Source organism: Mesoplodon mirus, assembly GCF_964341445.2.
Source record: "Mesoplodon mirus genome assembly, chromosome: 2".
NCBI classification, from domain to species: Eukaryota; Metazoa; Chordata; class Mammalia; order Artiodactyla; family Ziphiidae; genus Mesoplodon; species Mesoplodon mirus.
In genome coordinates this window covers 218,756,428-218,784,328 of record NC_138977.1, presented here as the reverse complement: position 1 = coordinate 218,784,328, position 27,901 = coordinate 218,756,428, and the positions used below count along the sequence as shown (strand labels likewise).

At 38.6% G+C, this 27,901-nt stretch overlaps 1 protein-coding gene across 1 annotated transcript in view; it reads left to right on the top strand.

The window, feature by feature from the left end:
• Nucleotides 1-2,201: 2,201 nt before the first annotated feature.
• EIF3A (eukaryotic translation initiation factor 3 subunit A) overlaps nt 2,202-27,901 on the top strand; it is a 32,993-nt gene continuing 7,293 nt past the window's right edge. The window contains exons 1-18 of the mRNA XM_082644437.1: nt 2,202-2,370; nt 8,398-8,588; nt 8,747-8,883; nt 9,280-9,443; nt 10,773-10,972; nt 12,173-12,381; nt 14,136-14,307; nt 17,865-17,969; nt 18,343-18,441; nt 19,716-19,832; nt 20,087-20,272; nt 20,901-21,248; nt 21,688-21,792; nt 21,879-21,992; nt 23,525-23,647; nt 24,196-24,349; nt 25,125-25,309; nt 27,695-27,783. Of these exons, the coding sequence (XP_082500563.1) occupies nt 2,322-2,370; nt 8,398-8,588; nt 8,747-8,883; nt 9,280-9,443; nt 10,773-10,972; nt 12,173-12,381; nt 14,136-14,307; nt 17,865-17,969; nt 18,343-18,441; nt 19,716-19,832; nt 20,087-20,272; nt 20,901-21,248; nt 21,688-21,792; nt 21,879-21,992; nt 23,525-23,647; nt 24,196-24,349; nt 25,125-25,309; nt 27,695-27,783 (2,747 nt within the window). The 5' untranslated portion in view covers nt 2,202-2,321. The remainder of the gene's footprint in view (nt 2,371-8,397; nt 8,589-8,746; nt 8,884-9,279; nt 9,444-10,772; nt 10,973-12,172; nt 12,382-14,135; nt 14,308-17,864; nt 17,970-18,342; nt 18,442-19,715; nt 19,833-20,086; nt 20,273-20,900; nt 21,249-21,687; nt 21,793-21,878; nt 21,993-23,524; nt 23,648-24,195; nt 24,350-25,124; nt 25,310-27,694; nt 27,784-27,901) is intronic.

Sequence of the window (27,901 nt, the reverse complement as noted above, 5' to 3'; positions counted from 1 at the left end):
GGCAAAGGGGAAGTTGGGTAGGGTCCCCGCTGGCAGGAAAGGCTTTGCAGAGGAAGCATTTGGGCTGAAGCTTGAAGTACTAGCAGGAGTTAGTCAGGTAACGGTGGCGGCGGGGGGAGGGATATATATGTGCAGGAAAGCATGGTATCTTTGAGCACTGACCTCAGAAAATCATGAGTGAACTTTGGCACAACTGGAGGTTCAGAATCAGTGCCATTAGGAACTTTGGGTGAAGAACATTCTTGTTTCTTCTTTACTATTTGAATGCTGAGGCTTAGGGATATCGAGCGCTCCGTGTAGATAGGGAGATGCTCTATGAACGAAGCATGACACACATTGGCCTTTAAACTTGTTACCTCCCCATGTGTAAGGTAGGAAAATGTATTATATAAATATTTATGTAAGGATTTATTCATTTCTCTCTCCAGAATTTTTTGAGAGCATCTTGTCTGCTTGATGCCTTACCAGGCATTGGGGATACAGTGGTGAACAACACAAATATGGTCCTTCCCCTCTCTGAACTTACAGTCTGCAAGTAATTACACTGAAGTATGGTCAGTGTTAAGACAGGACGTTACTGGCTCTCAATGCCTTGGCACCTAAACTTATCTGGGGGCCAGGGAAGAATCCTGGCAGAAGTGACATGTGTAGGTGATTGTTGCCAGAGCAAGGAATGGGCAGTGGCGAATTTCCAAGTGAAGTAATGGCATGCGCTGGGTTGGAGGTAGGAGACGGCTGTTTCGGGCACTGAAAAGACACTGAGTGTGCTGAGAGATGGGCCTAGAGAGACGATGGGGGCCTGGACAGGAGTGGTATCTCCGTTTCCACGTGGCTTCTTTTTTTTTTTTTCAGCCTGTTGGATCTTAGTTCCCTGACCGGGGATTGAACCCAGGCCCTGGGTGGTGAAAGCACGGAGTCCTAACCACTGTACTGCCAAGGAATTCCCTCCACGGAGCTTCCGATGAGTGTTCATATCTTCCTCTCTCTAGACTGCAAAGTCTAAGAAGGCAGGAACCAAATCTGTCCTGTTCAACTGCTGTGTACCTACCTATTGGGTGTTTACCTCCTCAGCCTGGCACATAGTAATGGTTTGTTGATAATATGACATAGTTTGTTGAATGAATGTATAAATGTGAACCTTGGTTTACCCCTGAAATTTATTATATTCGTCAGTATAAAAACCTTAATTACAGCATTCTTGTAAACAAACAATGAATGTGAAAGCATTTCAGTAAACTGTAAAACGTGATACTTGTTTTAAAACTGTAAGACGTTATGTTGCAAATACGTATAATGTAGTACTTCAGTTGTGCCCTTAACAACTGTTTTTTTGAGAATCATATTTATTCCACTCAAGTCAGAAAAGCCCTCCAAAACACTGTATTAAAGAAATTATCCAGTCATATATAGTACAAAAGTAGCTTGATTAGGGAAAAAACCTTTATCACCCTGATTACTTCCTTTTGCCACCTCCTGAGTGGCTTTTAGTACACTTACGTTGCTTGTTTTCTACAGAGCATTAATCAACAGCAAGTAATTATGCTTTTCTCCAGGCCCAGAAAAGATCCTATCTTGACCCTCATTGTGTACTCATCTATCTCTGAGGGCCCAGGCAATCTCTGTGTCCCCAATTTTAAAATTTTACCTAGATATGAAATAAGCTTGCTTATTTGTTTAAGTTACTTATTACAACCCTCCTCCCCATACTAGTCCGGGCTGTGACAGGCCACCACTATCTCCGGTGGTGAGCATCGCTGGCCCTAATGATACCTACTCAAAGCATCTGTATTAAATGAATAAATTCGGCATTTTAACTCAGTCAAGCCAGGACATTCTCTAGGCGGATGGGACCTGAGAGTTAACTTTGTATGACTCCGCACAAGTCATGTTAAAAGAAGAATCTGTGCCTTCTCGCCAGACAGAAGCTCTGACCCAAATCTCACCTTTCCCACCCAGATTGTCGCTCGAAGAGTGAGGTGCCGGAGAACCGGCTCTCTAATATTTCCCCGCGGAGTCTCCAGGTGCAGCCAGAGATCTAGGAAGACTTCGGCCGGCGCCACGTCAGCCGGCAGGCCAACGCGCCTGCGCGCGAGGAGGGGCGGGGCGCGGGCGAAGGCCCGCCCCTACATCCGGGGCCTAGGCGGCGGCGCCGCCGCCGCGCGGGGGTCACGTGGCTCTTTCCTTTCCGTCTCTGGCCGGCTGGGCGCGGGCAACTGCTGGCGAGGCGCGTGGAGCCTCGCGCTGCTTCCCCTTCGTCTCCTCTCCTGGCCCGGGCCCCTAAGGAGTTCGCTGACGCCGGGTGAGCTGAGCCTGCCGCCAAGATGCCGGCCTATTTCCAGAGGCCGGAAAATGCCCTCAAACGCGCCAACGGTGAGTAGGGAATCAGGGCGCGCCGGACTGGGGCGGCCCGAGGCCTCGGAAGTCGAGGCGCCCGGGCCAGCTTCTCGCTGCTTCGCCGCCCAGCTGAGGCTGCACAGGAGGCCGATGCGGCCTGCCCGCCGCCGACTCAGGCCGTGGTTGGGCATGGTGTCCCTTCTCGCTCCAACCGACTGGGGGGTGGGAGGCGCGGAGCAGGGAACCGTCGTCGCTCGGGGGCCCGTCCCTCCCGCCGCCGCCGCCGCTGGGTGAGTCTCGGGGCCGCGGCTCCCGAGACAGGCCTACCTGGTCCCTAGCTTCTCCCTCCCACCCGCCTCCGCTTGGTCCTCCAGACCACGGGGCTTTCAGCTTCGGCCCCGCGCCCCCGGCCGCCATCTGGGAGTGCCGGGGAGGAGGAAACATGGCTCCCTCCCGGGGACAATGCACTCGAGAACCTCGGCTCCACCTCCCGCCGGGCCGGGAGCCGGGCAGTCCCACCTCCGGCCCTCCCGCAGACAGCTCGGCACCCCCCGAATCCAGCCTCGCGCTTTGCGGGGTCAGGGTCCACTTACCCTCCCCTCTGACCACTATCTCCTCTTCGGGGACTCTGACCCATTTAACCCGTTTCCTCTTTTTTGTGGCATTGATTATTGGCAGCTCAGAAGCCTACTCCGAATCACAGGAAGTTGGAACAGAGTTAATACTGTAAGAGGGACTTCAAGTTCTCTCTCAGAGATAACGAAAGTGAGGCCTAGGGAGTCTGGTTTGCCCAAGGTCACTCTGAGAGTTAGTTGTTGAGCTAGGAGCCTAAAACCAAGGTCTCTTCCAGATCAGCCGATTTTTTCACTACGGTGCTGCTACTTGGCGATTTTTATTTCCGTATGTGTACTTATGGGAAAACTTATGGCGCTTCTGGGAAAACTTGTGCTTGTCCCAGTCTATTCAGGAGGCATTTATTACGTTGGCATTATGGGGGTGCAAATGTACTATACGTGCCTCTGGTCTTTAAACACTTTCTTATTTAGGGTTTGTAAGTGTTAAGGGCGTCCATTGCTCTTAGTTTCACCCTTCCATCCAAACAAGTTTTGGATCTTACCCATGTTGTAGGTGGATATGCCGTGTCTGTTAAGCTTTTATGCTTGTGAAGCTTATTTTGGTAGTTTGTTTGAAAATCCTCTTAGGAAAAGGTCAGTTTCAGTCAGTACATACTATTGATACTACTGATAATCTGTCAGGACCAGAGGTCTGTTTGTCACATGCTTGTTACTTTAACTAGAAGTAAGCATTTCGGGGAGAAGTAACAGTCTGTGAAATAGGGTAGTGCCATATTCTGTGGAATAGAGTAATTGTTTTAAAAACAATTGAAACTATAACTTTGATCTAAACACCCCTTTTAATTCTCCATCTAATAGTTAGAACAGGCAAGAAGTTTACAGATGTTGATTAATTTATAGGAAAGAAAATAGACTGAGATGGAAATTTAACCCTACAAAATGAGCTAGCAAAGTTAGGGAAAAAAATTTTTTTTTGATGTTTTGAAACTTAGAGAATTATATTGTGGTATACCAAATGACTTGGGTGAAATTACTGCTGTAATTGCTTCTGCAGATCTGTTTTACAGTCCTTTGAATGCTTGACCAACAGAGATTTTTTCCCCGTGTTAATTGGCTGAAGCACTGTAATCTCAATGGCCTAAATATTACACATTTGATGTGTTCAGGCCTTGTTTCCTCTGCTCTTCCCTTCTGAATCTTTTTTTTTTTTTTTTTTGCGGTATGCGGGCCTCTCACTGTTGTGGCCTCCCCCGTTGCGGAGCACAGGCTCCGGATGCGCAGGCCCAGCGGCCATGGCTCACGGGCCCAGCCGCTCCGCGGCATATGGGATCCTCCCAGACCGGGGCACGAACCCGTATCCCCTGCATCGGCAGGCGGACTCTCAACCACTGCGCCACCAGGGAGGCCCCTGAATCTTTTTATGAACTTAATATGTCAGTAATTTTTTAAAATTAGAAGGGATATATGATATGTAACAAATCTTGAATCTTTTCTCACAATTTCTAAGTTGAAATAGATTTGATTCATGGAGGGCAATATGGGGAAAATGTCAGAAATTCAAGTAGGCAAGATGAGAAAGGGATACTGAAATGGAGGTGGGAACTTGAATTTTGTTAGTGTAGTTTTTCAAAAAGGCCCCTTTAAGCTGTAGGATGAGTGTAGGATGGTAGAGATGCCTTGCCTGTCAAGTAGTAATTTCTGTACCTTTGATCTTGTGAACGAGAGATCCCATCTTATGTCAAAGAGCAGAATGTGCCTGGCAAATGACACTGCTTACAAAACTTTAAATAGGATGATCAAAGCACATTTTATTTTAATGGAAATCATCTCATTTATCTATAACATTGGTAATCTTAATCACATTTGGACCTCATCCATTATGTTACCCTAATAAAACATGAATAAATTTAAGTGTAGAATAGTTTATCAGAGCAATATTTTTGGAAGCAATTGGAAAACAATCCAGGAAAATGAGAACTTGGCCCAGCAGTTACAGGCAAGAAATTCATTCCCCAGAATCATTTGGAAAAAGCCCTTTTCCAGTTTATATTGTTAAGAAATCAGTTGTTTCTGACCTTGTAACAGCTTTTTAACTTACACTCTACAACCAATGACTTAAAAATGAAGTTGTTAATAAACCCACAAATTGTGTAACATTATAGCTTATCTGCTTGGTCCAGTGCACAAATAAACTAGTAAAATTGAAGGGTTGACCTAAAGTTTTTCTTTATAGGTAGACACATAGTTTCATTCATGGTGTCTTAAAGGTAAGCTCAGAATGCCCACCCTCCTAGTAATGGTTGGTAATTCCAGATTTTAATTTTTATTTCAAAAATATCAATCTGGAAATGAACATTTCTGTAAATTTTACAGTAGAGGTTTTAGTGTGTGATAGTTTTTTCCAGCCTCAAAAACTTTTTTTTCCCCTAATTAGATGATCCAGAGGATCATCTAAACTATATCCTCAGGTATCAGTTAGGATAAAGACAGGAACGTGATCACCCTCATGGATCATCATGAGAAACTTCTTTCCATTTCAGTGTTTTCTTTTAAAAACATCCTTGCCTGGTATCCATGTTTTCCTTTTTTTCTTGGTGGTGGTGATGGTCCTATGAAAAATTATTTTTTAATGCATTTGGTTTGGCTTTTATGAAACTATTGTTTCAGAGTTTGAAAGTATTGAATTTGGAATCCTAAATTTTGATTGGCTGTTGAGGAAATGAAAAGTACTTTTAGTTGTATCACTGAACAAGACTTTCTGTTTTTTTTTAAAAATGACATTAAGATACCACACGAATTTAAACATAAGATATGGGGAAAGTGAATTATTTTTTTGACAGTTTAATATTTTGTCACCACATCATGCTGGTGACTCTGTGCCTATTCTGTATTGCGTTGACAGTGTTTATATATGGTAGTACGGGATTTAAATCCTCAACATAAGTTTGGGAATTGGATATAATAGGTTATAATAGATCATCTTGGTGTGCTGCTGTGATATTCTTAATGTAAAAGATAAATTTAAAAACATTTACTCCCCAATTTTTGGATGATAGAAGCTGTTTATGTCAGTTTTGAAAAGGATTTAAAGTACTGTTGGATTTTAAAATAATCTTCTGTGCATGCTCCAGGAAGAAGATGGGTAGGTCCTCCCCTTAAAATAGAAAAGGCTTATTTCAACAAAGTATCTAGTTGTATTACATCTTTGTTTAATTTTGTAGGATTTATTTGGGGGGAGGTAATAAAATTGACGCAACTGAAAATGGCCTTTCTGTCATATTGGCAGGTTTGATATTGAGACTATTGAAGTATTGAAGAGGGGGTTATATTCATTTGCCTGTGAGGAATATGATTTGATATAATATGGGATGATGTAGGATATTGTGTTAAAGATACTAAGTTCAGTATGTTTTGTCATCTATCTTGTGCAAGCCTTTTAATATACTAGAGTTGGAATATTGTTTGTAGTTTTCTGGGAGGAAGGAATGTTTAGAAACAGCATTCCTGAAAGATGTGATAATTGGAAGAAGAAATAACAGAGTTACTCACTAAATCTGTAGATCTAGTAAATCCTCCAAATAAGAGACATTTTTACCTATGTTTGCCTAGCACAGTTAATGTTATACAGTGTTAGGTTAACACTTAAAAGAATTTTTTGTCAAGGATTTTTTTTCCTTAGGAGGAAAGTAAACAATGATTTTAAAAAACAGATTTTTTTAATAGTGTAAACTAGTGTTCAGTTCTGCCAAATTATTTTTCAAATGTTCAGTGGAGAGATTTTTTTGTGTGTGAAGTTTGCCAGTGACTGAGTTTTAAGTTGAACATAACCAGAAAAATACTACCCCCTAGTCTATTAAGTGTACAAAAGAAAATAAGATGAGAAAAAATATAAATTTTAACCTTGGTCAGAAATAATGTGATAGAGGAGACTTTGCTTTTGTTTGAGTTTCAAAACGAGCAACATACCTAAGATTGGAACTGATGTTGAAATATTGCCATGTACATGCCTTCAGGTTTAGGTGGTGAATTTTAAAAGAGTATACATTTCTTTGCTCTACGTTCTAAATTTTTTTTTCTCAATTAAACAATAAGCTTAATCTTAGAAATTTGAGATTTACAGAATTATATAGTACAGAGGGTTCCCATATACACCACACACAGATTCTCCTATTAATGAATCTCTTACATCTGTGTGGTATATTTTTCATAATTAATGAATCAGTGCTGTTACATTGTTATTAAGGAAAGTCCATACTTCATATTTCCTCAGCTTTTCCTAATGTCCCTTCTGTATTCCAGGATCCCATCTAGGATACCACATTACATTTAGTTGTCTCCTTAGGCTCCTCTTGGTTGTGACAGTTTCTTAGATTTGTTGATGGCCTTGACGGTTTTGAGGAGTATTGGTCAGGTATTTTCTCTCTCAGCTGGGATTTGTCTCAATGTTTCTCATGTTTAGACTGGGATAAATAAGTGGAGCGATATTCTGTGCTCATGGATTGGAAGAGTAAATACTGTTGTCAGTTTTCCCAAACTTGTTATATAGATTCAGTAAGATCCCAGTGAGCTTTCTTTTTTTTAACTTATTTATTTTATTTATTTGGCTGGGTCTTAGTTGCGGCATGTGGGATCTTTCCTTGTGGCATGTGGACTTCTCTCTCATTGTGGTGCGTGGGCTCCAGAGCGTGCAGGCTCAGTAGTTGCAGTGCTCGGGTTTAGTTGCCCTGTTGCATGTGGGATCTTAGTTCCTGGACCAGGGATCGAACCCACGCCCCCTGCATTGGAAGGCGGATTCTTAACCACTGGGCCATGAGGGAAGTCCCCAATGAGCTGTTTTGTAGGTATCTACAAGCTAATTTTGAAGTTGATGTGGAAAGGCAGAAGGTGTTGTATAGCCAACACAATACTGAAGAACAAAGTTGGAGTACTCACCCTACTTGATTTGAAGACTTTTCTATATGGCTACAGTAATCAAGACAGTGAGGTATTGGCAAAAGACTAGACAGATCAATAGAGAACGACCACTTTAGAGCCCAGAAATAGACCCACACAGTCAATAGATTGTAAAGGAAAAAAGTCAATCTAATTTGTTTTTTCTGCCTCAAGTCTTAACATAAACTAACAAAAAGTTCATCAGCCAGATCATTGTGACCGAAGTTATACTTGATTTTTCTGCATGTACAAGGGGGAGATTGTTTTCCCTCATGACTTGAATTTCTGGAACTTTAAAATAGCTTAGAAAGATATAATTGGTACAGAGGAATTGAGTGAAATCTAGTTTTACCTGTAGGTCATATTTGAGATAGTATTCATTTTTCATTGTTTTACCTTGGATAATTTTGGCATAGCTTTAGAAGTCAAAAATAAATTTGACCTCAAAAGAGATAGTAATAGGTTCAGAAATTAAAACAGCCAAATTAAAAAGCAAGATTTAGGCATTTATATAGTATACATAACTGATTTTAATTCTCCTGAATTACTTTTCCAGAATTTCTTGAAGTTGGCAAAAAGCAGCCTGCTTTGGACGTTCTTTATGATGTTATGAAAAGTAAGAAACATAGAACATGGCAAAAGATACACGAGCCAATTATGTTGAAATACTTGGAACTTTGTGTGGATCTTCGCAAGAGCCACTTGGCTAAAGAAGGCTTATATCAGTATAAGAACATTTGTCAACAGGTATGAACAGCTGGGTTTTTATGTTTTACTAAGTGCTTTTAGTAATTTTCAGAGGAGTTTGCCTCTGAAAGTTACTACGTTTTATATCATAAAGTTTGCTTTTAAAATATTTTATGGTTTGTTGGGGAAAGTTTAATTAATTAATTTATTTTGTCTAGGTGAACATCAAATCTCTAGAGGATGTTGTTAGGGCATACTTGAAATTGGCAGAGGAGAAAACTGAAGCTGCTAAAGAAGAATCCCAGCAGATGGTCTTAGACATAGAAGATCTGGATAATATTCAAACTCCTGAGAGGTGTGTGGGTTAAATTGCTAAGTAAATTTTTCTCATTGTTTTTCTTTACATGTGTCTCCATCATACCCATTTGAAGTAGATGTTTGCTAGAAGGAATGCTTATCTTTGAAATTTTAAATGTATGGTAACCTCAAGAAGTCATTACTATTCAAAGTTCATAAAGGTGGAAAATTACAACCATCAGATAGGAGGGTGTATACTAATTTAAATGGCTGTAATACAGATTGGGAATTCAAATACTTTGACACTAAGTGATAGCTTTACAGTGTGTCCAGAGTTGTAGTAACAATTTAAACTATTTTATAATGATCAATTTTGGTTTTGGTTTTATAATCATACGGCAAAGTAGGAAACCATGTCTAAAATTGTTTTCAATGTTTTAAAATATTTTTGTAGTGTTCTCCTAAGTGCTGTAAGTGGTGAAGACACTCAGGATCGTACTGACAGATTACTTTTAACTCCATGGGTTAAATTCCTGTGGGAATCGTACAGACAGTGTTTGGACCTTCTTCGAAACAATTCTAGAGTTGAGCGTCTCTACCATGATATTGCCCAGCAAGGTAAAACAAGAACTAATTTGAAAGTTGACTGAAGGATAGGTTTTGCAAAAGATTAGCTGTTACAGTTAACCTCCTTTTCTCTGCAGTACTTATTTTACATAGTTCTTATTGTTGTAGATGATGAGCATTCATTTGAATATTACATAAATGATTATAAGGAATTTGTTTCATTAGTCAAGGTAATTCTCTGTATTCCACTGATGTCTGAAACACCTTTTAAAGTCATTTTGGAATTTTCCAAGTGACTGGAAAGAGAAGCTTAACTTTTTGATTGCTTTCTGGCAAACTTGAGTTCTACTTTCGACTCCACAACATATTCTTTGGCAAGCTACTTAACCATGTACTGGGTTTCTAAAGTCTTTTTAAGGTCCAGAAGACTTACATGATCCTATGAAAAACTATGTATTTTTCCTTTCTTAAACAGTGTTACTGAATATAGAACTAAACCTTCTTGATGACTCAGGATCATCATAAAAAGTATCTAGTAGTTAATACTGCGTGCACTTTTAATCTGAAGAACTGTGTTAAGTCTGTTTTCCTAATCTTATCTTTTTGCCTTACTGTCAAAGCAGCCTTTAACTGTAAGTGACTTGAGAGTGGCTCTTGGCTTTTTCTTACTTTGGCCTTAGGCACAAGCAGGTGTTGCCATTCTTTTTAATGGGCTGATTGGCTATCTGTTTCGTTATGTTATATGGCTAGCATATGTGAATTTTCATTTAACAAATAAGCTAGGGCTTTTTGATAATAGTTGAGATAAATATTAACTTGTAGTTAAACTGCATCCTTTGAAATAGAAATACTCTTTTTTAAGGGAAGGACAAAAGTTATTTTAGTATTGCATTTTTTTGACAGTAGAAAATGACTGTATCTTAATGGTGGAGCAAATACTTCATTTACACATCTGTGTACACAGTTGAAATTAGGTTACCACACACCCCCAGTTCGTATTATTTAGTTTTAATTAGTGCAAAAGCTTGTTTTCTAGTAACTTAGATAGGAAAGTTCATTGTATTTCAGACCAGAATTTTTTTGCTCTTTTAGGGTTTGAAGTGTTTGAAAGGTGAGTCCCTCCTAGACCTAAATTTGAATCGCTTCCTTTTGTAAACTCTCCCAGAACCGTATTTTAGTCCTAGACCAGGACTGATGACTATGTCCAAAAGGTGGTCAGGGCACATGAAGTGAGTTATGACTCTGATCACTTCTAAAGACTGATGGTGAGTTTGGTAAATCTTGTTAAAATAACTGACCTTAGTATATGAAATAAAACCTATTCAAATACTTAAGTTGATGGTGGAAAGTACCTAATATATTTTACACTTATGCTTATAGCTTTCAAATTCTGCCTCCAATATACCCGTAAGGCTGAATTCCGTAAGCTGTGTGACAATTTGAGAATGCACTTGTCTCAGATTCAACGTCACCATAACCAAAGTACAGCAATCAATCTTAATAATCCAGAGAGCCAGTCCATGCATTTGGAAACCAGGCTCGTTCAGTTGGACAGTGCTATCAGCATGGAATTGTGGCAGGTATGTTGTGAACTGTTAGCTTTTCTTTGTAGTAATAACTGCCCATGCTACCTTTTTTTTTCCTTAATGAGTATCTGCATCTTGATAATCTGTTGGTTAATTTCAATAGATAGGTGACAAATTTAAGGTTGTCTAATAGAGTAGGAAGAGTTCTGGACAGGAAGTCTCAGATATTTTGGTTCTTGATGCCTGCTGTCAGTTCTGAGCCAAATCATGTAATCTTTTTCAGACCTCAGTGCTCAAAGTGTGGCTTAATGCTTGGAGAATATGCATTTACAAAAATTTTTAAAGAAGTTTCATGGTAGTTTTGTGTCTGTTTACTCTGATTAAAAAAAAGTCTCAGTTCATCTTTCCATCTTATTTTTGTAGTAATTTTATTGTATTTTATAAAAGTATTGGTGGCAACAGGTTAGAAATGACAAAGATGAACTTGTCCTTTACCGCAGAGAGCTACAGAAGCACTGCACTAGATTATCTCCTAGAAATCTCAGTGCTGCCCTGACTTAGTAAGCAATGCACAGTGAATATCCTACATTGGAGATCCCAGTGGTGTTGGGAATCTTGTCCTCAGCATGGCCTTTTTACTTTTAAGAATTCTGCAAAGCCATTTTCACATGAATTGTTTTTATACATTTGATTACCCCACCAAATCTAATTGAAATTGCGGAGGAAGAAACTAAAAATTGGTAGTTTTTCAGCCAAGTGGAAATGTGATTTCCCGCTCTCCCCATATTTTCTGTTTCTGTAGGGTACACCCTTGGAATACTGTCTGATGAACTAAAGAGGAAAAAGAGTTCAATAGAAGACAAACACGCTTAGTATAGAAAAAATAGATAAGTAAAAGGGAGAAAATACCCATTATCTTTATCACTCAGAAATAACCTCTATATTGTGTTTTATATCCTTTCAGATTAAAAAAATGTATATTCCCTCAAGCAGTATGATAATATGCATCTTTTTTTAAAAAGTTTGGGCAATCTACTTTAAGCAGTTTAAGGATTTAGTGTTTTTTGTAATTATGTTTTTCTGAAACATATCAGATATTGAATTATAAGATGAATAAAAAGAACCACACATGAAGGCATTTTATTTGCCATTTTTATTATTGTGTTCTGTATTTTAAGTTTCATAAAGAGATTTGAGTTAGATTTGTTTGTTTGTTTACAATGCAATGACTGTAATTTGTACCACTAATTTTAGGAAGCATTTAAAGCTGTGGAAGATATTCATGGGCTATTCTCCTTGTCTAAAAAACCGCCCAAACCTCAGTTGATGGCAAATTATTATAACAAAGTCTCAACTGTGTTTTGGAAATCTGGAAATGCTCTTTTTCATGCATCTACACTCCATCGTCTTTATCACTTATCTAGAGAAATGAGAAAGAATCTTACACAAGAAGAGATGCAAAGGTAAGAGTCTTACTGTCAGATAGTATTGAAATTATGAAAGAAATAACTTCTAAATAGCATGATAGTGTTTGATGAGGGTTTCTCAGCTTCTTTGCTGTTGACATTTGGGGCTGGTTCATTCTTTGTTGTGGAGGGGACTGTGCATTCAGGATCTTGAGCAGCATCCCTGGTTTACCCACTGGGTGCCAGTAGCAGTCCTTCCAGTTGTAGCTACCAAAAATATCTCGACGTGGTTCTTCTTGGGCAGTATTCTTGGTCTTCAGTAGCTATCTTTTTTTTTTTTTTTTTTTTTTTTTTTTTTTTCTTTTTGCGGTATGCGGGCCTCTCACTGTTGTGGCCTCTCCCGTTGCGGAGCACAGGCTCCGGATGCGCAGGCCCAGCGGCCATGGCTCACGGGCCCAGCCGCTCCGCGGCATATGGGATCCTCCCAGACCGGGGCACGAACCCGTATCCCCTGCATCGGCAGGCGGACTCTCAACCACTGCGCCACCAGGGAGGCCCCAGTAGCTATCTTTTATCTGATAACTCTCCAATTCAGAAAATGGAATATTAGGAAAGTCAGTGTTAAGGTATGAGTTTTCTATCCACATATGGGTATTTAGACTCTAGGAACTAATTAGACAAAAGAAATGAGTACTTCTATCAAGTAACTTTTCCCCAACTATGAAACATTAACTGTATAGAATATTTGGTGTGTGTATTTTTATGTAGATAGATAGTCTATAACCTAACAATCTAAAGACCATTTTATTTTCTGACATTACATATATACTTTTCTTTCAGTCATGTTGGGTTTTTATTGTACATTTCAGTTGGGTTTAGGCAACTCACATACCGTATCTTATTGGTAGACCATGTTATTTTGGCCTCTAGTAGAAATATATACACCAGATTGTTTTTCTTTTAGCTTTTAAAGCAATACATGGAACCAAATAAATGAATTTTTCTAGTATGTATTTTTTAAAAATAACTCTTGAGGATAGTGTTCATTTTGTCATTCACTGTCCTGTACGTAATCCATGTCTGTTGGGGATAAGAAAAAACCTGATTTTCCTTTGTTGTTTCTATACTCTCCCATTAGAAAATACTGCAAGAGTGCTGTCATAATCGTTAAGCTGTTTTGCTCTACGTACGTTATGTACCTTATTTTCCTTAATCCTCACAACAGCCTTGTGACTCAGAAAATGAAGTATTTTGCTTGCCTAGGGTTCCAGTCTTGGGAATCGTGAAGCTGAGATTCCAACTCTAGACTCTTGTGCTCCAGAGCATACAATCCTTGTGTCCTACGGTGCTCTGAATTCAACCTGACTCCTTTTGTGTTTTAAGGAAGCTTTAGCTTTTGACCCCCACCTTCCATAATTATGTTCACTTATGGTCCTTGTAATTTTTTCCTCTTTCTTACTGTCATTTTTCCCTTCGTTTTAAAAGCTGCCTTAAATGTTTTTATAAGGAAGTATGGGGTACATGCAAATATGTCTGTTCTGCCGTTTTCCCCACAGTCTTTCTCTATAGCTAGAAGACATTGACGGTGGTAAGCGGGTGAATGAAGTTCTGCTTCTCCAAGTGTTCATTTTTGCATAGTCCATTTCTCTTTCAATTAATCCCATGCTTTGACGAATACTTACGAGTACAGTTTACCATGCTGGTGTACATACTCTGTCAGTGGCAGATTTTACTAGAGGATTAAAGAGAAGTGTCTTTCTGCTTATCAAGTAACATTTACAAATTTAACAGATTGTAACTTTGTTCTCCAGAATGTCTACTCGAGTCCTTCTGGCCACCCTTTCCATCCCCATTACCCCTGAGCGTACTGATATTGCTCGACTTCTGGATATGGACGGCATTATAGTCGAAAAACAGCGTCGCCTTGCAACCCTGCTAGGCCTGCAAGCCCCACCAACGCGAATTGGCCTTATTAACGATATGGTTGGTATAAGTTTTAGCATTCTTATGGCTTTGAACAGAAAGCTATATGGTCAGGTTTTATAATTTATGATTATTAAATGCTGAGAATTCTGATGCATGGACAAGTTTGAGAACCACTGGTGTAAGTCAACACTGTTTAGTTGAGGTGTTTGTCTTGAGTGAGCTGGGGTTAAATTTGACGTAGCAGACAAGACTTGGACTAGCTTCGAGGAATAATATGGGCCTCTTGGTAAGAGAAGTGATGATGGGCAAGAATGTTCAGGGGCTATAGAAAAAAATCAAGCTGATAGGTGTTAGAAATACGATAATGAGGCTAGGAAGGAATGTGAGTTAGATTAGGCCCAATTCTGGACAATTAAAATGTTTCCAACTTTTTTTTCTTTTAAACTTTCATTGTATGTTTCTAAGTTAGTGGTTCTTAATCAGGGCTCTGCACTGAAATTTGTGAAATACATTTTTAAGTGCAGATTTCTAGGTTTCACCCACTGCATTCACTGAATCAGTTTCAGAATATGGAGCCTAAGATTTTGTATCTTCACAATGTTTTACAGTGGAATCTTTAATTCATTGGAAATTTATCACGTGAGTGTCTGTTACATGCCAGGCAAGTGATACTAAATGGAATTTGCTCTCTTAGAGTTTAGATTTTAGAGATTCTGATGAACAGTAATAGTCTGACTTAGTGGTTATTGTGGTACACCTCCAGCAAATTACTTTGGGACAAGAGAAAAAAGAGGGACAGGTATTAGAGAAGAGGCCTTATTTTACTGGCAGTCAATTAATTTAGATAAAAATTAACACATTTTCTATATGGCAACAGTTTGCTCTTGTAACATAGTTCTCTGTATAGTAGCAAGGCAAATTCCCTTTGTGGTCAACTTTTATTAAAAAACTTAATATCTAAAACAGTATTTCTCTGTCTTTGTAGCCTCCATGTTTTATTCTGCTTCCACTTGCAAAAATCAGCTTTGTGTTTTGGAAAGTTTTTATGGGACTGAATTAAATTATAAAACAACAGCATTGTGTTTAGGAAGAGGTCTTACTAGCAAAAAATTTTTTAAATACTGAAAAATGTGCCAAACTGGAAGTATAATCTATATCTCTTGAGCCCACGTCTGTACATAGCACACCTTGGTGTTAAAGATATTTATTCAGGGGTGAGTATTGGTGGGATCAGGGTCAGTAGCCAGGACATCCACATCTGGGTCCTCATTGTACCCATAGATAAATGTTTAAGTTTATAAGAAAGGTACTGGTTGGTGCCAGATGAATAGAATAGCTAACTGTCGAGGCATTTTATAAAACTTGAGTTTACCATATGTACAAGGTCAAGACCTGAGTTTTGGGCTCATATAACTAAGTTCATAATCACCAAGAGAATGATTCTAATATCTCAGGAACAGACTCAGATTAATCAAGTTCATAAGAGATTGGTAGGTCAGAAAGCCAATGATTAATTTTAGAGAGGAATGTACTTTAATAGATTATGGTAGCCTATCTAGCACATTCCCTATTTGGAGGGGGTGCTAAATGGAAAATGTAGAATATTTATTTATTTTAAATCGAATTGTAGTTGGTTTACAGTGTTGTGTTAATTTTTGCTGTACAGCAAAGTAATTCAGTTATACATATATGTACATTTTTAAAATATTCTTTTCCATTATGGCCTATCTCAGGATACTGAATATAGTTCCCTGTGCTGTACAGTAGGACCTTGTTGTTTATTCTGTATGGAAGAGTTTGCATCTGCTAACCCCAAACTCCCAGTCCGTCTTTACACCCCGCACCCCTGGCAGCCGCCAATCTGTGCTCTGTGGGTCTGTTTCTGTTTCATAGATAGGTTCATTTGTGTCATATTTTAGATTCCACATATAAGTGATATCATATGTATTTGTCTTTCTCTTTTTGACTTCACTTAGTATGATAATCTCTGGTTGTATCCATGTTGCTGCAAACGGCATTATGTTTTTTTTTATGGCTGAGTAGTAGTCCATTGTGTGTGTGTGTGTGTGTGTGTGTGTGTGTGTGTGTGTGTATTACGTCTTCTTTATCCATTCATCTGTTGATGGAAATTTAGGTTGTTTCCGTGTCCTGGCTATTGTGGATAGTGCTGCTGTGAACATAGGGGTGATGTATCATTTTTAATTATAGTTTTGCCCAGATATATGCCCAGGAGTGGGATTGATGGGTCATATGGTAATTCTGATTTTAGTTTTCTGAGGAACCTCCATACTGTTCTCCATAGTGGCTGCCCTAATTTACATTCCCACTAGCAGTGTAGGAGGGTTCCCTTTTCTCCACACCTTCTCCAGGATTTATTTGTAGACTTTCTGATGATGGCTATAGAATAATTTCTTGATAGGAATGAAATCAGGGCTGGGGGAATTTTATTTGAATGCTTGTATCACATCTTATTCCTATAAACATACAAGGGCACTTACAAGGGAAGTATTCAAATGCTGTGGGACATCAGTCATGCACCCATTTTGCACTGGAGTTAAACCCAGAGTGTTCGAGAGTGTGGACATCCTCCTGTCTTGGAGATGGGATCTGCCAACAGTTGCCTCAGTTTGGAACCTAGTCTGTAGGGGTACATGCTCCTGTGCTTTGGGGGTCTTGGTGTGCTGGCTGCAGTTTTTCTCTCTTTGGGTTAGCAGTTTCCAACAAGTAAAGGATAAAGGTCACATGCACTGCATGTAGTTCGAGCACAGGTAAGATAGGATTTGGTTATGGGCAGTTTTGGAGTTTATAAAATTATACCACTTTTTTGTCTCCTTTGTGAGGGCGGTTTATGCAAGCAGCATCTTTATTGTGAAAGGAAGTTGAGTTCTATTCAAATATAAACTTAAAATGTATTAAACTGTAATATTTTTTAAAGTACAAATCATAAATGTAATTGCATAAATTCTCAAAAGATTTTTCCAGTCAACACTCTCCCATTTCCCCCAAGAATAACCACTGTCCTGATTTGTAACACCACAGATTAATTTTGCCTGTTTGTATATTTTATATGAAATTTAAATTTCACATAAATGGAATAATATGTGAAATTCTTTTCCTCACCATCTGGGAGATTTATTCATGTATTGAATGCAGCTGTGCTTTCTTTGACTGTTTCTGTATATTATGTGAACCTATCCCTTTTGTCCTGAGTTTTTTTTGAGTTTGTGGCTGTCAGGAGTGACGTTGCTGTAATAACTTTTGTGTGATAAAGTTGTTTGTAAACTGGTATTTTACTTGTTATTGATAATAAATTAGTCGATGTTGGCCACAAAATTGTCTTTGTAAATATTTTGATTGTGTTGATGAGTTTTTATTTCCCTTGTAAATTCTTTTGGGGTTTCATTGTAGAGAGCTGCATAATTTGGGGCAGGAGACTCAGCGTAGTGGTCCTGGATTTCTTTTTCATAAATTTCAAGCAGGTGAGGTTGAGGCTAGATAATGTTAGAGTCATATCCCAGAATTCCAATCTTATATTTTTCTTTAATTTATAATCATTTCAGAATCCCAGTTGAAAACACCTTCAGCATTTAAACCTTTTGTTTTGCTTACTGTAGGTCAGATTCAATGTGCTACAGTATGTTGTCCCAGAAGTAAAAGACCTTTACAATTGGCTGGAAGTCGAATTTAACCCACTAAAACTCTGTGAGAGAGTCACAAAGGTAAGCTTTGGTTACATTACCACGTAGCCAGCCCTGTTGCAGTTTTAGGTTGTATTTTTATTTGTTAAGAGAGAAGTGTTGTCCTGTGTGTTTGAATTTGGTGCACATTTCATTGTCTTTTTTTTTTATGTCAAGAGAAAAGATATTTCTGATGTGCTAAATAAACCTTTGGAGGTAAATTAGCAGCACGACTAATTTAGCCATTGCTGTCAGTCACCTTCAGACAACAATCAATAGCTGCATGTTATCTTTTGTATTTCTTTGCATTGTGTGGTGGTTTTGTATATTAAGAAAATAGAAAAAAATATCTCAGGTGTTTTAGTATTTGTCGTGTAGAAAATATAACTCTTTTTCAATTTAATGGATTTTATAGGTTTTAAATTGGGTTAGGGAGCAACCTGAAAAGGAGCCAGAGTTACAACAGTATGTCCCACAGCTGCAGAACAACACCATACTCCGGCTTCTCCAGCAGGTAAAGATGAAAAAAATGAATGTTTTATGGAAGAACTGTAATTTCTCCCTTGATTGTTTTGATCACAAAACTAAAAAATGTAGGAATAGCCTAGAAAATGAAAGCCTCCCCAAATTCTACCCTCCACCAAAATTAGTTTTATTATTTATCTGATTTGAAAAACAATTATGTAATTCATAACTGCTTTTGCCTTTTTTGGTTGGCCACTGTCTTCGCACATTTTTCCTTGTTAGCTGTGTATGTCTTATTCCTTTTAATACCTACGTAGTTTTTCATTGTCTAAAGGTACCATGATTTATTTATTCAGAGTCTGTTGATGGAAATTTTTTAGTTTTTTTGCTGTCATAAAATGTTGTAGTAGCGAGCATCTTCTATACTTGTATCTTTGCATTCTTCTGTGATTTCCTGTAGCTAAGAAGTGGAATTAGTCATGGTCTACACATTTAAAGCTTTAATAGATCCTCAAAGATTGGATTCTTGGGCCCTCCCACCAGTAGTGAACAAGAAATAGAAAGCCTTTTTTCCTGCTAACACTAAGTATTGTCAGTCTTTTTTTTTTTTTTTTTGGCTGCACTGCGCGGCCTATGGGATCTTAGTTCCCCAACCAGGGATAGAACCTGCGCTCCTTGTGTTGGAAGCACGGAGTCTAAACCACTGGACCGCCAGGGAAGTCCCAGTATTGTCAGTCTTTTAACATATTTTAGCCCACCTTTGTACTTAAGTTTGAATATTATGGTTTATAATATGGCTTAAATGATCCTGTTTTGTCTTCCATTTGTTTCATTTGGGGCTTTTACTATATGTTCACTTTTGTATTTGTGCACATTTCATTGACCTGCTTTCTCTCCTGTATGTGAGCAGTGTTATTTCTTATGTGCTATACAAATAATTGAAGGTTAATTAGCAGTATAACTAAGTAGTAATACTGCCAGTCTCCTTCAGACAAATAAACAATTTTATTAAGTGTTCAGATGAATTAGGTAAGTAACAGGTCTCTATCTACAAATATGTGACCATTTAGGTGGTTTTTTTTTTTAATGAAACTAGGATATGAAAGGATTATGTGATGGTTCAAAATATAATATAATCCTTTGAAATAGCCTTGGATTGTAATTCCAGCTCCAGCAATGTACTGTTAACATACTCTGAGCTTCAGTTTTCTTTTCTTTGAAAAATAGGCTAAATTTCTACTTTCTATGGTTGTCATGAGACTCCACATAAAAATTGCTGAATAAATGATAGCTATTATTACTAACCTTGTGTTTTTTATGCAGGTGGCACAAATTTATCAGAGCATTGAGTTTTCTCGTTTGACTTCTCTGGTTCCTTTTGTTGATGCTTTCCAACTGGAACGGGCCATAGTAGATGCAGCCAGGCACTGCGACCTTCAGGTAGGTGCTGCAAGGGGACTCTGAGGTTGGAGGCCTTTGAGGACGAAAAAACGCATACTCTTTGTTTCTCAGCTTTTGGTATAGTGGCACTGTTGAAAGCTTTATTGAATCAAACTTCTAGCTTTTATATTTGACATTCTTTAGTTAATTTTTTTTCTCAAATGCGTTTGAAATTTTAATCAAGTTGTTCATTTGTAGAATGACTATATTTGCATGTAGGTTTAACTGTTGATAATACCATTTAATTTTCAAAGGTTCGTATTGACCACACATCTCGGACCCTTAGTTTTGGATCTGATTTGAATTACGCTACTCGAGAAGATGCTCCAATTGGTCCTCATCTGCAGAGCATGCCTTCAGAACAGATCAGAAATCAGCTGACAGCCATGTCCTCAGTACTTGCAAAAGCCCTTGAAGTCATTAAGCCAGCTCATATACTGGTATGTATCTTTGGGAGAAATGGACTACAGAATATTTGAGGGACCCTTAATGTCTTTCACAAAAAGGTTTGAGATGATGTCTGAGAGAAGGGATTTATTATATATTTCCTATTGATATTTAGTTGTATTTGATAGTTTTGATATTTTATCAAATATCTTTATCAGATATGCAGATCTTTGAGCTTCCTTCCATGGGATAAAATGATAACACTATTCGGGTAATGTGATAAAAGGAGTACTGTTAAACCGTACAATAGCAGACCACATGTGATGACCCTCCAAAGAGGGGAGTACTGTGATTCGGCTTTTCCTTTCTGCTCCAGTTGTTTCTTGTTTGTGAGCTCTGTTAGTATTCCGCCTTGGCTTGAACACTTTAAAGTAGATTTGGTTCAGGGAAAAGTCAGCCTAGCAGATAAACGTTCTTCAGCTATGTCGTTACCGTTAAAAGACTTCAAATAGGAGTGGCGCCATAGTGTTTGATACTGGGAACCAGTAGCTTGAATAATGTTATCGTCTGTTATTAACTGCAGATACATGTAGAATAATATATTAGGATTATGTAGTATTTTTGATGTCTGATACCATGGTATGTCACTTAAATTTTTTTTTAATGCATTTGTTTTTGAAGCAAGAGAAAGAAGAACAGCATCAGTTAGCTGTTACTGCATACCTTAAAAATTCACGGAAAGAGCATCAGCGTATCCTGGCTCGCCGTCAGACAATTGAGGAAAGGAAAGAGCGGCTTGAGAGTCTGAATATACAGCGTGAGAAAGAAGAGCTGGAGCAGAGGGAAGCTGAACTCCAGAAAGTACGGAAGGCTGAAGAAGAGAGGCTGCGGCAGGAGGCAAAGGAGAGAGAGAAGGAGCGTATCTTACAGGAACATGAACAAATCAAGAAGAAAACTGTTCGTGAGCGTTTGGAGCAGATCAAGAAGACAGAACTGGGTGCCAAAGCGTTCAAAGATATTGACATTGAAGTATGTAGCATATTATGCATTAAAAACTTCAGTTCTATTCGGGTCTCTTAGAAGCACAGTTGTTTACCATTTATTGGTTTATTTTGGGTTATTTGGTTATTTCACTCATTTTGATACAGCTAGTTCATTAATCTCTGAAGTAAGCATTTGTTTTTAGTGATGCTACAGTTTTTAGCCACTATTGAAATGGAGTTTGAATACGGTAGAATGGAGGAATAAGAAATAGATGTTAAGATTACATTGTTTTTCCCTACAATCAAGTGGAAATAAGGCTATTTTAAAACATTTTTATATTGCCTGAATTTACCCATTTAAAAGAATTTGCCCATTATAAAGAAAGTAATTTAGCATACGTTTCTAGAAAGAAATGGTGCTCCATATTGACTGCTATGCACTTTTATACTCTTATTAATTATGGTGCGTTTGTATTACTTTTCAGGACCTTGAAGAATTGGATCCTGATTTCATCATGGCTAAACAGGTTGAACAACTGGAGAAAGAAAAGAAGGAACTTCAGGAACGCTTAAAGAATCAAGAAAAAAAGGTAAATGAAAGAACTGGTGAACTTTGACATGCCAAGTTTAAAAGAATTTTTTTTTTTTAAACAATACTTGTTTTCATGACATTCAGATTGACTACTTTGAAAGAGCTAAACGTTTGGAAGAAATCCCTTTGATAAAGAGTGCTTATGAAGAACAGAGAATTAAAGACATGGATCTGTGGGAACAACAAGAAGAAGAAAGAGTAAGGTTTTCATTTAATTATAATATTTTCAGACTGTAAACTCTAATTAAGTCCTCTGCCAGTAATAGGAACAGGGTTTCAAATTGATTTTTGTATTCTTTTGCCAGATATGGTGCTTTAATGGCTGCATGCGAACAGATTGGTAGACAGACAGAAATTTTCAGAATGGAGATTAAAAAATGAAACTTGTAAAATACCAAAGGATAGCTGAAAAATTTATTTTAAAAAACCCAGCAATTCACATGCCATATAATTCACATGCCACGTAATACAACTCACATGCCACGTATTTCACCAATTTAAAGTGTGCAGTTGATGGTTTTAGTGTATTTACAGAATTGTGCAACCTAATTTTAGAACATACCCCGAAAGAAACTTCATACCCATTAGCAGTCACTCTGTTTTCTCTCTACTCCCTCAGCAGCCACTAATCTCTTTTCTGTCTCTAGACTTGCCTGTTTTGGATATTTCTTATAGGTGGAGTCATACAGTCTGGTTTTTTGTGACTGAATAGCTCCTTCTATAGTTTTGTTAGTCTGTATTGTATGTATTTACCTAACGATACAAAAGCAACATTTGCAAATGCTTGTAGCGGCCACATTTGTAGTAAAAACGAGTGACCTCATTCTGGTTAAAAAAATAACCACAGGCAGGAGACAACACACAGCTATGGAGGCTGCCCCTCCTCCTTGGCTCCATTGGATTGTTGTCATTCTGGGCCTAGTGTTGCCAGTTTTACCAGTTTTTTTAGAAGTTGTAATTTGTGTGGTAATTCTTTAAATGTATGAAATTAGAAAAAGAAAAGTGTTACAGACTAGCTAAAGTGCTTAGGAGGATTTGCTCCATGTGCCCTGAAACCTTTTATTGTTTTACTTGGAGCACAAAGGAAAAGCTTTCCTATATATGAGTGATTCATCCTGCCTTAACCTCCAGTTGTTTTTGTTTTTTGTTTTTTGTGTTTTTTTGTGGTACGCTGGCCTCTCACTGTTGTGGCCTCTCCCGTTGTGGAGCACAGGATCTGGACGCGCAGGCTCAGCGGCCATGGCTCATGGGCCCAGCCGCTCTGCGGCATGTGGGATCTTCCCGGACCAGGGCACGAACCTGTGTCCCCTGCATCGGCAGGCGGACTCTCAACCACTGTGCCACCAGGGAAGCCCTCCAGTTGTTTTTAAGGAAGAAAATGCGTTAAATAGTAAAGCCATAGTGCCTATTATACCATGAGGAATTTGTTATTTTGTTTTACTATATACATTTCAGTTTTTCCTCTGTAAATGTTGTGGTACCATAGGGTTTAAACTGTTTCTTACAGTTTAAACTGTTTAAACTGTTTCTTACAGCTCCAAGTCGTCTTTATCCATCTTCTGTCCCTGATTGTCTTCCTAGGGATGTGTTACCCTTCCATTTTTATGCCAGAATGGAAGGGGCCAAGGAACTTCTTGTAATTCATCAAGAGTATCTGTCAGGAATTTGGGATAAATTAGTAAACAGATAATGAATACTTTGAAATTTAACTTTGTATCATGTATTTGCAGATTACTACAATGCAGCTAGAACGGGAAAAGGCTCTTGAACATAAGAACCGAATGTCACGGATGCTTGAAGACAGAGATTTATTTGTAATGCGGCTCAAGGCAGCACGACAGTCTGTTTATGAGGTGAACTTCCTGGTTTCAGGGAAACATCTATTCATGAGCTTTTGGGTTTTACCTTAAGGATTCTTCTTTAACCTTGTGGTACATTCTGTCTTGAGCTAACATTTATAATCGTCATTCAAATAATATTTTAATAGAGATATCTTGAAATTATTTCATAGGCCAAGTAACCATCACTATGAACAAATTTTTCTGAAGGTGAAAGTGTGGACTGCATAAAATTTGCTTTTGATACAAGCTTTTGTTTATTCTTTTGGTTCAGAAAGGAAAAAACTAGATCAGAGTGTCCTGCTCTTAGTTTCTGACTTAATCATTTGATTTATTGTAAAAAAAATAAACCCACTGGTTATAGATAATATTGTCAGTTCAAAATTTTAAAAATTTGACATGCGAGAACTTCAGTCTTTTGGAAATTTGGTTTTTATACTTAAAGGTTGCTTTCTGTGGTTCCACGAAACTTAAAATGATTTTGTAAACTTAACACTTACTGCCAGTTTGCAGCCCTTGAAAATTTGATTGTTTTTTATTTTTTGGTAACCATTCAATTACAGGAAAAACTTAAACAGTTTGAAGAGCGATTAGCAGAAGAAAGGCATAATCGTTTGGAAGAACGTAAAAGACAACGTAAAGAAGAACGAAGAATAACCTACTATAGAGAAAAGGAAGAGGAAGAGCAGAGGAGGGCAGAAGAAAAAATGCTAAAAGGTAACTATGTAGACAGACTGGAGGTATGTGGTAAGGTTGGTGATAGGTCCAGTTTGTACAGTCTTACTTAGAAGATAGAGGAATGTGGAACCAAGATGATTGGCTTTTTTTTTTTTTTGCGGTACGTGGGCCTCTCACTGCTGTGGCCTCTCCCGTTGCAGAGCACAGGCTCTGGACGCGCAGGCTCAGCGGCCATGGCTCACGGGCCCAGCCACTCCGCGGCATGTGGGATCTTCCCGGACCGCGGCACAAACCCGTGTCCCCTGCATCGGCAGGCGGACCCCCAACCACTGCGCCACCGAAGCCCTTCTTAACTGTAACTGCAACTAACTAGTTCTCAGGTTCTGACAACCCAGCTTGTAGTTTTCTGCAGTTTGTTATCTGTGAGGGTGTTAGGTCCTCTGCCAGCTTATTTCCACGTTTTTGGTGTTCTTTTGAAAATTCTGCCTTTTTACTTTTTATCACTGTAGTCTATATAGTGTTAACATTTATTGAGCAACACATGCCAGATGAAGTCTCTCAGCTGATCCTTTATCTGGCATCCCAGATGCTCAGGAGTTGGGGGAGGGATTCTCCTTTAGTTGTGTTGAGTGGCATAATACTTGTTTTCTTGAATATTTCTGATATTCAAGTTTAGCTGATTGTAAACCCTTAAAATTCTGAAAAAGAATTTCCTTCTACATTATGCTGCCTCTTTAATACCAGAGAAGTAGACCTAGCACTAGGGGAAGCGTGCAGGTAGGAGGCACACTTTATAACCTGATACGTTGTACAGAGCGGGAAGAGAGAGAGCGTGCTGAACGGGCGAAACGTGAGGAGGAGCTTCGAGAATATCAGGAGCGGGTAAAGAAATTAGAAGAGGTTGAAAGGAAAAAACGTCAAAGGGAGTTGGAAATTGAAGAAAGGGAACGTCGTAGAGAGGAGGAGAGAAGACTTGGTGATGATTCACTTTCTAGAAAGGTAAGTATAGACATCACTTTGTTTTTATGTGATGTGTGTTTACCAGCCAGGTCTCTTGCATGATGCATTTGGTCAATGCACGTGTCGGTGTCTGGGCTTGGTGTTTTAAATCACATTATTCACGTTTCTTTTTAAGTCTGGTATTGCTTTGTCTTCCCAAAGACAGAAGGTTCCTAGGGGCAGTGGGGAGGGGATTAAAGTTGTCTTAGCAAAGTTTGGATTTTATAATAGACTTCAGTTTAGAATACTTAATTCAGTAAGAACTAACCCCATGAAACTTAAGTATTTGACAAAAAGTAACACAGTCGTGTGGAAGAGGGACTGTTTTGCTTCCTTGAAAGGAGTTACTGTGAATTAGGAGGATGATATGAGGGTACTCAAAGATGAATCTGGGGGACCAGCAGTATTCAGTATCCCGTTAGGAGCTTGGTAGAAATGCAGAATCTCAGGCCCAATGCCAAATCTTCTGATTCAGAGTCTGCATTTTAACAAGAGTACCAGGTGATTCGAATGCTGGTCTAAATGTTTATTTTTAATATGCATTCATGTCCAGAACTGACCTGTGTTTCTCACTTTATCTTGTGTAAAGGGGGGGTATCTCTTTAATCCCCTCTTCTGGTGGTGGCATTGGACCTACCTAACCACAGTGTTTTGAACCCCTCCCTCTCCATTCTGTCCCTGTGCTCCTGCCTTAATTCAGATTGTTTCTTTTTCCTGTATTACTTAGTTGTCTTAACTATTTTCCCTGATTGTAATCTTCCCCAGCTTCAGATCTTCCTCTATACAGTGGCCTGCTTGGTTTTTGCATAATGCATATTTGGTTGGTAGCCCTGCTCTTGGTTTCAAACCTTCCTTTGAGTGGTACTCGTTGCTTAGAGCCAAAGGTAAAAAACATGCCTTAGCAGTCAGGGCCTTTTATGTTTATTGCTTTTTTCATTAGCTTCATCTATCACCATATTCTTCTTCGTCACTATGTACTTTAGCTATTCTGAGCTAGTTTTATGCTTTACCGTGTCTGTGACATCTGCCTGCATGCTCTTTGTTTTTCCTGGGATGTGTCCATGCTGCCCTTTAAAATACTGCTTATTTTTTAAGGTTAGAGGTGAGTAGCTGGAGGTATCTGTGCCCCACTTGTATCAAATGCTTAACTTTACTGGAGGACCTGCTACTAGTTACCTATGTAGCCTTCAATTTGTTTTATAATATATAGATAGATTTTTAGTTTTGTTACTCTTGTTGCTAATTTCTGTATTATGAGTATTCTTTTTCTGTTGGGCACAAAGTGCTGTATGTGTGAAATCAGAGTTGCAGTGTTTGATTTGCTGCATCCTGTTAATTTGCTTCATCTTCTGAAGTAGATGAGGTAAATCACCCGTGGTTGTGGGTTTCTAATTCTTTTCATTAGTTTTTGAAATTCTGTGTTCATCCTTTTTTGTTGTTGTTTATGTTTGTGGGCCCCCCTCTTCCCTTTCAGTTGGAGAGTCTTTAGTTATCTGTTAATGTTTAACATGGTAACTAGTATATGCGGCTTTATTCCTGACATTTGGTTTGGTGTTTTTTATTTGCTTCCATGTCCCTGCCACTCACCCCTTCCTTTCTTTAAGCCAAACTTCAGAAGTTTTCTCAGCTCATTTGTTGTGCTTTTCTCTATTCTTTTAGTGATTACCATCTATTCTTTTCAAAGTCTAAACTTGCAGGCTGTAAATTTTGAGAACTCTTCCCTCTCTTCAGAACAAAACAAAATTTTGAGCACACCTCAAGTTTTATTGCCTCCAGTGCATTAAAACAATGCTAATCTCTATATAGAAATCATTTAACAGTTTTACAACCTTGTTGGCAACATGATTTAGTTAAAAATATGTTTACACTGTTTATCACCTCTTCCCCTTTGCAGATAAGTTTTTTTGTTTTGTATAGTGTATATTTTATCAAGTATTTTTGTGTATGTCTCAAAAGAGGTTTTGTTTTTCTCTCTCAGTTGAATAATGGTTCATTGGTTTGGCCAGTTCAAAGTCATCCTCCTCCAGAAGTTTAGAGACCTGTGCTCACTGTCCTAGTACATAATGGGAGGAGGGTTCTTGATAATAGTCTTGGTCTTGTTACTTTTGTAGATAGTCTGCTTTATTCCTTGGAAGCTCTGAACATATGGTCTGTTATCCACCTGTTTTGGCATGTGTGCCCTGTCAGTCAGGATTCAATTTGCTTAGAGCAGATAGAATTTCCTCAACTTAGGGAAGTTTTTTCTCCTTTTCTTCTGGCCTTTCACAGTCCATCTCTTTTAATGTTTCACTTATTCTTTTCATCGCTTTGAGATTCCTGCTCAGTTTATATGTTGATCAGTAGTGTTGCTAATGTAGTGTCTCTCATTAACTTTGCTCAATGCAGGACTCTCGTTGGGGAGAGAGAGATCCAGAAGGCACATGGAGAAAAGCACCTGAAGTAGATTCTGAGTGGAGAAGAGGCCCACCAGAGAAGTAAGTAGAGTTAAGGAGAATAGTACCAACAAATCATAGATCCTGTTAATACCGTATCAGTGTTTTTCTCATTTGGTTCATTTTGTAGGGGTGGGGAAAAGGGAGTCATGAAGAATTG